A 15,424-nucleotide genomic window follows, 5' to 3' on the forward strand; every position below is an offset into this window, starting at 1 on the left:
ATTTACTTTATAAAGAAACTATTTTAATTCCGTTTTATAAGCTTATAATTCTATTGTTTATTAGCTATAAATAAACCTAAGATTTAACTAAATTAAACCTAGCCAGCATTAACAAGCTTAACGAACTTTATTATAAACTTTGCTAATAACTATTTATAAATAACCTAAGCATTTAACACTTAATATATATTATTAATTAAGAAAAAGACTTAAATATTAAAATTAAGGAAAAGATATAAATACTTATTTTAATGCTATTTATTATACTTTTTAAAAGTAATGGCCTTTTAAAATCTAACTACTTAGCGCTAACAAGCCGCTATAAAATTAACTTTATAATTAACTTTGCAAAAAGTTAAGGAATAAAGAAGCGCTTAAAACAGCCTTAATAAAATTATAAGCTTAAGGGTAGCCTTTATTCTTACTAATTTAACCTATTTTTAATATATATATTAAATATTAACTATTAAATAAATAAAATAATTCATATCTTTAATCTTACAAGAAATATAATATAATATAACTTAAAAAGTCTTATACTTATATTTTAAAATATATTACTTATCTTCCTCCTTTCCCTTTTTTTTTTAATTTTGCTATTTTAAGGATTTTAAAATAATAATAAAAAGCGCTAATATCTTAAGTATGCATATTTATTTCCTTTCTCTTATAATCTTTTTTTATATACTTTATATTTATTGGCTTGCACTTTTAATATGGCATTCCTCCTAATCCTCCTTTTAATTCTCTTTTTAATCCTCCTTTTAATTCTCCTCCTAATCCTCCTCTTAATCCTCCTTTTGGTTCTCCTTTTAATTTTATTAAGTTTATTTATTAAATATTTACAAAGCTAGGATAAGCTTTAAGCTTATAATTCTTTTTCTTTGCACTTCTTTTCCTTTCATTACTTTTATTATTAGCTAGCTTAATAGCTAATAGTTTATTTTAAATATTTTATAATGCATTTTAATTAGCTAACCTTTTTATAATCCTTTTAATAATTTTAAACTTTATAGCATATATATCTTTATATATTATATTACTATTTAAGTAAAATTTATAAAGCTTAATAATAAATATTTATATGTTAATTATTTTATAAAAAAGAAAAAGCATTGCTAACTTAATGCTTAAGTTAATGCTTTTTATGCTAACTTTTTTACTCTTAATTATTTAATTATATAAAAAGCTATAAATAAAAAAGAGCTTATAGCTAAAAAGGTTAAGTTCTTTAATTAAGTATTTATAAAGCTAAGATGGGATTTAAGGCTAGTAATTTTCTTTCCTCTTAGCCCTTTTCCTTATAATCTTTCCCTTTATAATTTTTTTTATGCTCTTCCTTTTTCCCTTTAATCCTCTTCTTTATAATCTTTCCCTTTATAATTCTTCTCCTCCTTATAATCCTCTTGCTTTTAAATATTTTAAGAATATACTTAATATAGCTATAATTAATAAAGGCGATAATTAAATTAAAGTATTTATATAAATAATTAAAAGGGCGCCTAAACTAGAAATATATTTAATATAGCTATAATTAATAAAGGTAATAATTAAATTAAAATATTTATGTAAATAATTATAAGGGTACTTAGGGTTATAAAGGCGCTTAAAGCCTTATAATTAGCCTAGCAGCCTTTTAAGCAACTATTTTAATCTACCTTTAGCTATTATAAAATATAAGCAGGAAAAGATATTAATATAATTAAAATAATAATAATAGCCTTAATAAATAAATATTAAAAATGCTAAAAAGCTGCCTTATATATATATATTTTATTAAAAGTTTAAATATAAAATTATAAATAAAGTATAAAAGGTAAAAAGGTAATAATTAAAAGAAAAAGCTTATATTAAAATTTAAGCTTAAGTATTTACCTAAGTAAATATATAAAAAGGGTGCTTTAAGTAAGTATTTATTATTTTTATTATTAGCAAGTTTAATAATTAGCAGCTAATAAAAAAGCTGCCCTTAAAAGCTTTAATATAATATTAATTGCTAAGTTTAAATAAGCATTAGCTAAATTTTTATAAAAATAATTATCTTCCTTATAATTCCTTATATATAATTATCTTCCTTATAATTCTCTTCTTTACGCTTATCTTCTTCTTAATGCCCTTCCTTTTAACCCTTTTTATTTAAATAATTACAACCCGTGCCTTAGCTAATATCAGCATCTTTTTTAAAGATAACCCATTTTATTATTTACGCAAAGAAAATCCTAAGCATATTATTAAGCAGCCTTAATAAGATTTAAAGATATAAGGAAAATAGCTATAATTATATTATTCTTTTAGCTAAAGATTTAAAAAGCAAAGATATCTTTATAAGGTATTTTTAATACCTTATAAGCTAGGCTAAAAAGTTAAATTTAGTACTTTAAAGGGAACTTAAAATTATATACCTATTAAGCAGCCTTAGTACTTTAAAATATACTTAGGTAGGCGGATAATAAGCCAAGGAATATAAGTCTTAAAATAATATGGTGAAGCCGTTAAAGCTAATAAAGCATCCTTTATATAAACATCCTTTTTTATACTTTATTTACTTATGCAAGACTTAAGCTAATAAAGTATCCTTTATATAAATATCCTTTTCCACATTTCGCTTACTTATATAAAACTTAAGCTAATAAAGCATTCTTTATATAAATATTCTTTTTTATACTTTGCTTGCTTATATAAAACTTACTTTTTTTATTTTAATTAGTTATTATAAAGGAAATTTAAAATTATATACCTATTAAGCAGCCCTAGCAGGATTAAGAGTAGAAGTAGGAGGAGAAGGGTAAAGATAGTGGAGAAGAAGGAGGAGGAGGAAAAGAAAGAGGGAAATATAAGGCTAATAGCTTTTAAATAATCTCTTTATATAAGGTTTTATATAAAAAGGATATAAATTAATTTTAAGCTAATGCCTAAACTTTTTTATATTTAATAAAAGGTAAAAAATATAATTAATATTTTTTAATAGGAAAAAAAAAATATAGCTAAGGGGGTTCTTTAATAAGAGGAGAAAGATATAGCTAGGGGGTTGTAAAGCGATTTAAGTGCTTAAAATTTGCATTAAAATGCTTTCTCTTTTTACCTATATTAAAAGATTATATAGCAAATATTATTATATTAAGGGATGCATAATATATATATTATTAAAAACTATATAAAGAGTTTAAATTAATAGCAAGTAATATTAAAAGATAATTAATAAAAGAATGCTTAAATAAAATAGAAAGTTAAATTTAATAAAAAGGGAAGGTTTAATTAAGATTCTTGTTAAAGTGCTGCTTTTAATAACCTCATCCTAGATTATTATTATAAAGGACTTAATGCATTAAGGTAGACATTTTATAGGCATTTATTATTAGCATTAATATAAACATTTTATAAAAATTCATTAAGAAAGAGTATTAAGAAAAAGATTCTTTAAGTAGCTTAACTTTAAAGCTAGCTTAGCTAAGTATAACGTAATATAATAAATATTATCATAGCAACCTATATTAAATATTGCTACTTACTAAGTTATATTATATGCACTTTATAAAATGCATATATAAATTTAAATATATGCCTTATAAGGTATATAAGGCATATCTTAATAAATAAATATATAGCAAAGTACTATTAAAATATACATATATATACACCCTTATATATACACCCTTATATATATACCCTTATATATAAATATAATATAAATATAATATTAATAAAAAACATTATATACCTTTATTTATTCATTTAGCTACCCTACCTATATACTTAATATACTTAATTTAGGCTTACTCTTTTAAATAGTAAACGTTATTTTATAAAGAGCGTTAGCAAAGCTTAAGAATATTTAAAAAGGCAATAGCAACCTTTTTAATAAGGATAGGGCGCCCTTCTTTATGCTAAACTTTAGGATTTAACTTATACTTAGCCTATAGTTATAATTCTTAAATCATAAAAAATTAATATTATTATTCTTAATATATAAGTTTATAAAGCAAAAGGAGATATTAAATATAATTCTATCTAGGTAAGTAACTTAAGACATAGCCATATAAATAAGGCTATTAATAAAGTTACACTTAAAGATATTAAAGATAGCCTTAGCTAATATTACGCCCTATAACTTATATATAATAATAATATATGCAATAATATAAGGGAACTATATATATATGCAAAGCATAATGTTCCTTATAAATTCGCGCTATACTAAGAAGATAGGCACTATATTGCAAGGAATCTCCGGCTGGTTAAGAAAGCAAGGCTGCCTTATATAGCTACTTATCTTAATAAAGATAATAAATAGTAAAGCTTATATTTCCATAAGTAATAAAACTTGCTGCAAATATAGCATTGCATATAGTTAATAACGCGGGATAGCATAAAAAAGGAGCTATTACTACCCATTTTATACTTTAAAGGGTTGTTTTTTTATAACGGCATTTAGCAGCCCGGCTTAGGGTTTTACATATAAATATATATACCCTAAAACTTAGCAAACTCCTGCTTTTAAACCTTATTAATAAAGCTATTTATAGGCACTTTTAAGGCGCCATTAACTTAAAAAACCTTATATATATAAATGCTCCCGCAGCTTTACTACTTAAAACTATATTAATAAGCTATAATATTAAGCTTAAAAATAAGGTACTTTTAAAAGAATATCTTAAAATAATAATAAAAGTAATAGGCTATAATATAAGGGTTTTTTTAAAGGTTCTTATATAAGATCCTTATCTTGCTAACATTATTAGCTGCCTTTTACTTTTTATAATTAAGCATTACACGCTATAATAACTCTTAATGCAAGTTAGCTGCTAAAAACGTAAAGAAGATATAGAGGCACTTTATAGCATAATATATAAATTATAAATCATTTTGCTATTAATTTTAAAAGGGTTAAGTCCCCTTATAAATATATAAAAAACTTTTAATACTTATACTTTTTATTAAATAACATAAATTTTCTTAACCTAATTACCATTATAAAGAGTTTAATATATATTAATAATAAGAATAAATTATTATAAACTTATAAGTTACTTATTAAATATCTTTAAGAATACCATAGCTTTAATACTTAATAAGTATTAAATTTTTTAAAATGCTTTATTTAGTAATTTAAAAAAGGGCAAATACTTTAATTGCTATTAAATATAGCAAGCATTTAGCTAAGAAGATATTAAAAGATATTATAGCTATAAAGTAATTAAATATAAGTTTATAAATAAAATAAAAGTAAGCATAATTTTAACTATATTAACTTAATTAAGGTTAGCAAACTCTTTATTATGTTTTAATAAAGAGTTTATATAGCCTTATATTTATAACTTAAAATACATTACCCCTACCCTTAGTATTTATTATTCCTTCCTTAGCTATAATAATAATAATAATAGTATTAATAATAGCAATAGCAATAATAAGAGTTAATTTTTAATTAAATTTTAAATAATATATATTTCTTTAGTTATTTAATTAATAATTTATTTAATAACTTCTTTTTAAATTAATAGTAAAAGTAATGGTGTTAATGATAAAGAAATGGATAGCGGCTTAGGTATGTTTTACCCTTATGGTTATATTAATATATATTAAATAGGCATTTAATAGATAAGGAATTGCTAATTAGCTTAAAGATGCATATAATATTAATCTTATTCTCTTAATTAAGCATTTTTAATAGTTTTTCTTAATATTTATATAGAACTATATTAAGATAAATATTTTTATAATAGCTATGCATTACTTAATAATAAAGCTAAATAATTAGCTTATTAAGAAGTTATTAGATTTACTAATAATTAATAAGCTTATTAATAGCAATTATTACTATGTAAATAATGCAGCCTTTGCATTAAACCTTGCCTTTAATATATTTCTTATTAATAAAAACTTAATTATAGTTCTTTATTAAGTTATTAGTATATTTAGCCTTGCTTATAATAAGTATTATTAATAATATAACTTATAACAAGGTTATATAAGGGCTCTTAATATTAATCTTATATCTTTAATCTTAGGAAGTGCTTATTTAAATTGTATATATAATAGTTAGGCTAAAAACTATTAAATTACATTATAGCTAGCTATTAATATGCCGGCATTTTAATTTATTTAGCTTGCTTAGCCTTTTATTTATAAGCATTAAGTATATAATACTAAAAGAAATAAAAAGGAGGAGAAGAAGAAGGATTATAATATAGGCTTTAATGCTATATTTAATAAGGATTTACGCTTATCATACCTTTCTTTAAGTCTAGTTTAAGTATTTATTTTAATTAATAGTTAAAAGCTATTTGCTAATTTAAATATAAAGGCTATAAATATTAATAAAGTTAAAGGCATTTTGGCATTTTAAAGCTAAGAATAGTTAGAAAATTTCTCTTTAAGTTTTAAAAAGATAGCATAGCTTAATAAATTAGCTATTAAGCTAATTTATTACTATATAAAAGAAAAGATTGCTTATAAAAGGAGTAAGCTTTATTAATAAATATAAAATAAAAAGGGTAAACTATTTTATCTTAACGCTATATAAAGCATATAGGATGGAACTTAAGGGGCTGCATTGCTATATAAATAAATAAATAATATTTATAATTTATATTTAATTTCTTGCTTTCTTTATATTTACTTTTTATAATTAGGGATATTAATCGATTTATTTAAGTAATATATAATGCCCTCTTAAGTAGGAGTTAATTATTGCAATATTTAACTTGCTAAGTATATAAAGACTGCTTAGGGCTATTATAGGGAGTTAATAATGAGAATTTATATCTAGCTATATAAGGATTAGCAAACTCCTTATTTAATTTAGGTAAAAAGTTTGCTAAGCCTTATATCTTTGCAATATACTTACTTTACCACTATATATAAAGATTAATCTTGGAAATAATGCTTTACTTATAATTTAGTAAATTTTAAAGCTAAATAGCTATTAATTAATTTAAATTTTATATTATTAAAATCTTTAGCTTTTAAGGATTTAAGAGCAAAAATTATATTATATTTAGTATTTTTTTAAATAAAGTTATAAGGGGGCTAAGTTAATATCTCTTCTTTAAAGATAAGTTATAGTTTCCATAATAGCTGCTATTAAATAGGGAATCTTCCTATATAAATAAATTACTTCTTTTAATATAAATATATTAAGATTGTTATTTAATAAAAGAGCTAATAAATATCTTAAACTTTTTACCTAATTTCATGCTATTTAAATAAGGAGTTTAAAATATCTATTAGCTATGCTATTAAAACCTTATTAAAAGCAAATATTAAAAGTTATTAGCATTAAAAGTTATAAAAAAAAAAGAAAGAAATTAACTTAATAATAAATAAAAGATACTATCTTAATTTTTAAACTTTATCTTAGCTCTTTATATATTATGCTATAACTTTTTATGCTTAAATAATATAAATAAGCTTTTAATGCAAAGTTAATATTAATCCTTTACTTACCTAGTTTTTCATTATACCTTTTCTTTAACTTTTTATAATATTATTAACTTAAAGGAAAGGAAGGAAAGAAATTATCTTTTAATAAGTTACTTATATAATTAATTAACTGCTATTTAAGGAAGTAATCCTTCCAGCTACTTAAGCAGCCTCTTACCTATTAATATAAAACCCTTTCTTTCTCTCTTCTGCTTCTTTTTCTTCTTCTTTCCTTCTTTATTATGCAATATATATATTTAAGTCTTCTTTTTATATTGCATAATCCTTTTAATATTAAAATCTATAAATAATAATTAATCTTTATTATATAATAACTATTCTTATCCTCTTAATTATAATACTGCTTAATTAGGTTATATAGCGCATTATTAATAGCTAGCTTTATATAGTTTTTCTTATAGCAATGAATATTAATTATACTTAGCTAAATAAACTCGCTATTAATATTTATTTTAAAACCCTTCTTACTATATTTTTTATAATTATGCATTAATTAACTTTTAAGATAAGAAGATAATTACCCTTTAGCTTTAATTATATAATATCCTTATTTATATATATCTAAATAAGGATATTAAACTCCTTGCTATTAAAATTATTTATCTTTTAAATCTCTTTTATATATTTATTATTACCTTATGCAAACTCTTTATCTATTTATACGTTAATAAATATATTAACTTTATAATTATTAAATTTTGGAATTATATAATTATCCCTAGATTTAAGGATAATGCTTATATAAAGTGTATTTAGCATTTAAATAATTATTACTATAAGCATAATACTGCTGCCTAAGCATTATTATTTAATAATAAAAGCAATGCCTAAATAAGGGATAAGGGACGCCATTAATACCTTAAATAATCCTAAGTAATTAGGGGTAAGCTTATTATAAGCTTTATAATTTAATATTTATTAAATAGTAATTTTAAAAGGTTAAAATTATATATAATAAGAAATATTTAGGTAAAGTTATTGCATAATAAGTTCTTATTTTATTAATTAATAATTTAACTCCTTTTTTATTAATTTTTTCTTGCTTAAAACTATTTATTATATTATTACTTTTCTATTTATAAGCCTAAAACTTTTTCTTAAAAAAATAAGCCATTAATATAAAGCATTATATTTAAATACCTTAGCCTTAAAGTATTATTTATATTATATTCCTATTTATATTTAACTTAAGTTATACCTTCCTTATAAGATTAACTCTTTCCATAATTTTAAATAATAAGCTAAGTTTTCTTATATGCTTAAATTTACTTTACGCCTTATTATATATATAGGCTTTTAATATTTCCCTTTGCCAATTTTTATATACCTTATAAGGCGCAAAGCTGCCTAAAGCAAGAAGTTACTCCTTTTTTAATATTATATTATAATATTAATAATATTGCTTTTTAAGTATATATAGTATATATAAAAGTTAAATTAATTAACCAATTTATATATAAATTAATTAACTTAGGAATAATAAATATTTTATAAATTCTTTTTATTTATAATAAGTTTTGCTTATTATTATTATAAAGCAAGGCTAAATAATACCTTTTCTTTACCCTTTATTAAATTACTTATTTTAATATTCCATTCTTAAGGGAAAATTGCTAGCTAACTATAACCTATTAGCATTATAAGAAAATATTCCTTATTAACTTTATTATGCTTATCTTTATGCTTATTTCTAACTTTATTATATAAAAGTGCTGCTTACTAGCTTTATTAAGGCTATATTTATGCTAAGCAAAAGGCTAAAAAGAAGTTTAAAAATTTAATTTATATAGGAAATATATTTATAATCTTTGCAATTTTAACTTTATTATAAGAAAATACTTTTTATTAGCTTTGCTATAGTTATTCTTATGCTTATTTTTAACTTTGCTATAAGAAAGTATTGCTTTTTAAGATTGCTAAGATTATATTTATGCCAAGAAAAAAGCTAAAAATAAGTTTAAAAATTTAATTTATATAGGAAATATACTTATAGCCCTTGCAATATTAAATTTAACTATTTAGCTTTTTACATTTTAATCTAATAAAAAAGTAAAGAACTTTATAAATCGCTTTAAGCATTACTTATATTTGCAGCCCTTATAATATAAAGTTTAAGTAGCTCTTTATTATAAAGGAAAAGATATTATAGCGTTAATAAAAGGACTTTAGCCTTAAGAAAATTCTTAAAGAAGAAAGATCCCTTTTTAAGGTAAAATAAGGCAGCTTAAGCTAAAAAAAGAAGCTTATTAAGCTTAAAAGGGAATTAAATTATAATAAAATCTCTTTAATTTATTTAATTAAGGGGCTATTTAATTTTTAAAATCTTAGTTTTATTATTATAATACCTTTGCTAGCTAAATTATATAATTATAATTTTCATTATTATATAATAACTTCTTAGGTTTATAAAGGGGTATTATATAACCTTATCATTATTATTAATTAGCTTTTAGCTTTTTATTATACTTATAGCATTTAATTAATTAAATTGCAGGGTTTTAAGAATCATAGCAATATAGCTATCGCTGCACTTTAAGGCAGTGCTCGCAGCGGTTAACCAATTAGCTTGCAACTTTTCTAACCCATAGTGCGCCGACCGAGTTCCCATTCACAGACTATTCTAGACGAATAGCACAAACATCTGAACGTTTTCGGAAAAGAATTGATGGCACAGGTCGAGCCTGAAGACAAGAGTCATCAGTCCTGTCTCCATGGCCTCTTAGCAGTCAAACGGCTTCATCACCATTGCTTGGCTGGCTACCATCCAGTTGCGTGAAGGTGAACGGCGGATAATTTCATCACTCGACCGCCGAGACTGGTCAATTATCAGATTGAAGAATTCGAAAGGAAACTCAGCGGAGTTGACAGTCGTCAAGCTCTTTCGGCATTCGATTCTTCATGAATACAGAAGGGCTGACAAGGGTGGGAAATTTGATTTGAATGTAATGCTTCACAGCAGTCGTATTTGATGCAGTGGCACACCCGTCGGAGAGAGATTTCAGACGAGTGCTTCCTTATGATAAAATACAGCAGTAGGTCAGCTGCCAGCTGGTACCACGAGCTCCAGCCGCACTTATTACCATCTTGTGCGAGAAGCCTAGGACTTTCTGGAGAGGCTAATCTGAGCTCAGGCAGCGATAGGTATCGATGGCTTGACTTTCCCCTACCGGCCAGGGAGGCCCCCGTGCCGCTCAATTTATTTCGGGCTCCGTGAAGAAGACAGTTCCTTTTCTTTGCAATGCGACAAAATAAGCTTCTTTCGAGTCCTGTCAAGCAAAAGGGTAGAGATTGTCAGTCGCTGCGTACTAGCGGTCAAATGCGTCTCTGGTGTTCGAGGAGAAGACGAGCGAGAGGATGCAGGCCGGGGGAGGAAGGTGGGAGGCAGGAATAGGGGGTTTAGGAATTTGGCTCAGGGTCAAGCCAGCAATACATACACTCCTCGACGACTCGGGTTTCTCCCGGTGTACCTTGGCGAACATCCCTTCGAGCAGCATCTGGAGCTTCTTGTCCTCGGCCCCCGCGTAGAATTTGCAGACGAAGTGGCCCCCTGCCTTGAGCGTGTCCGAGGCGAACGCCAAGGCTGCGTAGCAGAGATCCTGTTTGGTGGTTTCACGTCAGCTATTTGTGAGCTGGGAGACTACGGCGGACTGGAATGTCTTTGGGGGTGAAGATGGGGCCTTTCTCTTACCATGCTACCGGCGTGGTCCTTGAAGTTTATTCCGCTCGTGTTCATCAACCTGTGAGGGTTGCTTAGCGTCCTGCTCGAGAAGCCGCTCGTCTGGGGCCAGGGTTCTGACATGTCGCTGATTACCACCTGCGTCCCATGTGTTAGCAAGACGTCGTCTTATGAAGAGAAAGGCCGCTGTGGCAGCAAGAGTCTCGAGTGGTCTTGAGACCCCAAACGCAACTCACATCCACCATCCGCTGTGCCTCTTCCTCCGCTTCAGAAGCCGCCTCGATGTCCTGGGTCGCCTGCTTCTCCTGGTCGATGTAACTAGGCTGGTCCGTCACGACGCTCCCGTCGGCCCTCTCGCCCTCGGCGTCTACTGTATCTGGGGCTGAAGAGGCGGCGTCGATTTGCTGCCGCTCCTTCCTGTCCCTCTCTTTCCGTCTGACCTGCTCGACGAGGACATCCTTGACCAGAGCCCTCACCCGCGGGCTGAGGAAGTCACCCTGGATGCTGGTCACGCCCCTCGGCGGCTGCGCCGGGATGAGGTCGATGCCCACGACCACACCGTTCGGGGCGGTGGCGTCCTTGGCGACCTGCGACCAGGACCCCGGCGCGTAGCCCAGGTCCACGACGGTCTGGTTCCGGTGGAAGAGGCCGTATCTATCATTCATCTGCGGGCAGGTTAGTCACCCACAACTACTTAATTCTAGGGTGTCCGTGTATTGTGGGCAGGTCAGGATGATGGTAGGTCAGTGGTCAGACAGACCTCGATCAGCTTCCAGGCCGCCCTGCTCTTCAGGCCCTGCACCTTGGCCTGACGAGCATAGCGGTCTCTGCTTTGGCGAGACTTCCACTGAGAGCTTGACGAAGCGCTCCGCCGTGTCTCCAGCGGCCTCAGCCGGCAGGCCAGGCACGCGTGGGGATTCGATAGCCCGGGCTTGCTCGCGGGTGCCGTTATCGCCAGTGTGAGCTGGCTCAGGACCCGTGAGATGAGCCGCTCACTGAGGGCTACTTGGCGGCATGGCGGCCCGCCCAAAACTGTCGCCATGGATCAGAGAATGATTTGTGAGAGGCGATATGGCCTCGGTGTCAATTGAGCAAGATTTGTGTGAGTCTCAGCACCACAGGGACGGCAGGTGTGGTTGGATCAAGTTGGTATCACAGCGGACGAAATTCTCGGGTGGGAGCTCGCGCCAATCGAGGATCCCTGCCAACATTAACAAGATCATCGCAGACCCGCCGGGCGCCTGCAATGCTTTCATACAACCGCATTACTGCAACAAGACCACAACTCGGGCTCCTTGCTTAGCGTGGAATACCGAAATATTTTATAAGGCTTACTTGAAGGGCAGGCGTGGTGGTGACTCGACCGTGTTCATCAGCATGAGAAGCAGACAAGTCAATTCCAATGTTGAACTTCAGATCAGGTTGACTTCTTTTTCATTTAGTCAAATAAGACATGGTTAAACAGGAATTCAATCAAAGCCACTACGCCTCAGACCCCAGACCTTCCTGGCCGTTACCCATATGCTCCCATTCCAGAACGCCAGTCCCTCGGCGTGTAGGAATACCAATATGACTCCAGCATAATGCAACAAAGGAGAGTCCGTATAGTGGTGACCGTCACAGAACAATCTAGCCCCCCTCGTCCAGACTATGGCGGACGATCCAAGAACATTCTCATGCCAAGAAGCTGGCATTCACACCTCTTCGATCTCGTTTCAGCGGTGAGAACGCCTTCCCGCCGAACGCATTCTTGGCAAGGGCAGAGACGGGACCTTTCTGTACCGAAGCCTTCAGGCCAACGGGTTTCCTCTTGCCACCTCCCGCAGCTGCGGCTGTCTTTGGGGCCGCCATGGCCTCTGCCTCACCAGCATCCTCGTCCTTGTCAAACAGCGTGCCCTTGTTGGTAGTACCAAGCAGCTTGCGCTTCTTTTTCTTGGGCTCCGGGTTTTCTGAGCTGACGTTTCCTGTGTCGACAGTGCTGGTGGCTGTTGAGTTGGATGCCGGTTTTTCCTTCGACTCGCCAGGCTTCTTCGTGCCGAGGATTGTCCCAGTTGGGTTGTTCTCGCTCTTCGCTGATCCTTCAGGCTCCTCGGCCACCTTCTCTAATGAAGCCGATTTGCTTCGCGGCGAAGTACGGGTGTTCGCGGCTGACGGCACGTTCGTGTTTGGAGATGACTCTTTCAAAGCTTGCGCCTTTGGTCTGCCGCGTGCCTTCTTCTGAGCTGTGTCCGTTGCCTTAGGCTTCGTGGCCTTGAGAGCCTTGGCCACTGACTTCGCTGGTTTCTCGGCAGTCGCAAGAGGAATGTCCTCAGTCGCCTCCGCTTCTGGCTCGATAATTGGTGCTCCTGGATCTCCCTTACCGATGAGAATGGATGGCTCTTCATCCTCCTCCTCGATGGTCTCTGCCAAGTTGATGGTGTTTGACTTCTCCAGGAAAGGCGTGATGGAGAATGTAGACTTTTCGCCGACTGTCGTGAATTCAACGCCTCTCTTCTTAAGAGGGCGCTTGTTCCTTCCCTCGACGTGTCCGGGTGTGTCCATCATCATCTCATCGACACTGATGTCGTTGGCGCCACGCTTCTTTCCAGCCTTGGCTTTGCTGAGCGGTCTCTTGGTCTCGTTGTCTTTGAGTGGTACAGTGGTTGTGGTGGTCCGCGCAGGTGCAGTCTGGGCCTGTGTAAGCTCGGCCCGGACTTCTTTGAGCTCGGCGCGGGTCTCCTTCAACTTGTTCTTGAATTCTTCCACACGTTGCGTGAGCATTTCGACCTGATCGTTGGCCGTGGCAGTCTCCTTCTCGCTGGCCCTGCGAGCCCGTTCGGCCTCACGCGTTTCGGAGAGGAGCTTCTCCTCGAGTTCCTGTACCTTTTGTTGCAGCTCTGATTGGGACTCTTTCTCATCGCTGTCCTGCGAGCGTTTTGCCTTCTGAGCAGCACGCTTTTCATCGGCCAGCTTCTTCTCGAGATCCGCAACTTGCTGCCGCAGCTCAGCTTCCGCATCACTTTGCGCCTTCTGGTGGGTCTTCCTTGCAGTCTCTGAGGCCTTTTGCTCGGCCGCAAGCCTCTTCTCCAGGTCAGCAACCTGCTTTCGCAATTCCTCTTCTGCGCCGGTCTGTTCCTTCTCCTGGGCTTTCTTGGCCTTCTGCGAGGCTTTCTTCTCGGCAGCAAGTTTCTTTTCAAGGTCTGCGACACGTTGTTGAAGTTCTTCGCTGACTTGGTTTTCCTCACTCCCTTGGCGCTGGATCGCCTTTTCCGCTGCGCGCCTCTCGTTGGCAAGCTCGGTCTCGAGAGAATTCAGTTGCCGTTCGAGAGCAAGCTTCTCAGCTAGGACGTCTTTCTGGTGGGAGACTTGCGAGCGCAGGTGATCGATCTCGGGTTTCAGCACAGCAAGTTCTCGAGAGAGGGCCAGCTTCTCTGTGAGGGTCTTGGTGGAATCGTCTGACATGTTGTTTAATGACTGTAGCTCGGCCTATAGCTTGTCAGAAAACAATTCCCATGAGAAATCACAGCGTTGGGCCTGGTGGCAGTACCTTGAGATCTGAGTACTGTCGCGCTTGCAAGCGCAGCTGATCAGCTTGGTCCTGGCACGTCTGGTTCATGCGACCAAGTTGGGCGCATATATCCTCATACTGCTGTGACAAATTGCTGATCCGGTCGTCCTTCTCTGCCAATTGATCGCGGAGGACAGCGACCTCATCCCGGAGGACAATGACGCGTAGCTTGAGGCGTCGGGCCTCCTCGTCCTTGACTATAAGGTCCGTCTGATGCATTGCGCCACGGTATTTAACATCCAGCATATGAATGGCTTCTGTTCTCTACAGCAGAAGGCCCAGTCAGTATGGCAGCCGTGATGATTCCCATATGCGCTGGCCTGGGGTGGCTGACCTGATATTGGTCCATGTTTACATGGTCCGCTGAGGTGCTGTTTTGTTGACAAGTCGCGGGTCAGAGGCTCGGTAAGTTGGATGCAACGAGTGAATGGAGATGAAGAGGAGCTGAAGTAAGAGTTGGGGTGCACCTGTGGTGAGTATTCGGATTCAATCAGTCAATGTAAAGTCCAACCTGAGGCAAGCAAGCGCGGATGATGGATAGGAATTGTGGTCAGTCCGGGAGGGATGATGAAATGGGGGGGGAGGGTGGCATCCGGGCCCTGACACTTGCTGTGTTTTCCTAGTGCGTTGTCCCAGAAACACCCCTCAATCAGGCCTAGCGTCTGAGCCCCAAAGCCACAGTGGATCCGGGCAAGTGGGATTGCAGACCACGCTAGTGACAACGGCGGTGCAGGCCAGGCTGGCTTGGCAAGTGAATG

The 15,424-nt window shown here is 33.0% G+C and overlaps 1 protein-coding gene across 1 annotated transcript; it reads right to left on the reverse strand.

Moving 5' to 3' along the window:
- Positions 1-9,056: 9,056 nt before the first annotated feature.
- On the reverse strand, positions 9,057-14,912 carry INS49_012339 (uncharacterized protein; the record flags this gene model as incomplete). Its single annotated transcript, XM_043173043.1, has 7 exons — positions 9,057-9,060; positions 10,750-11,039; positions 11,132-11,257; positions 11,356-11,784; positions 11,968-12,083; positions 12,820-14,584; positions 14,646-14,912. 7 exons carry the CDS (start codon positions 14,910-14,912, stop codon positions 9,057-9,059), a joined length of 2,997 nt encoding a protein of 998 aa, XP_043022340.1.
- Positions 14,913-15,424: the final 512 nt, after the last annotated feature.

This window comes from Diaporthe citri, assembly GCF_014595645.1.
Source record: "Diaporthe citri strain NFHF-8-4 chromosome Unknown scaffold_6, whole genome shotgun sequence".
In the NCBI taxonomy this organism is placed as follows: Eukaryota; Fungi; Ascomycota; class Sordariomycetes; order Diaporthales; family Diaporthaceae; genus Diaporthe; species Diaporthe citri.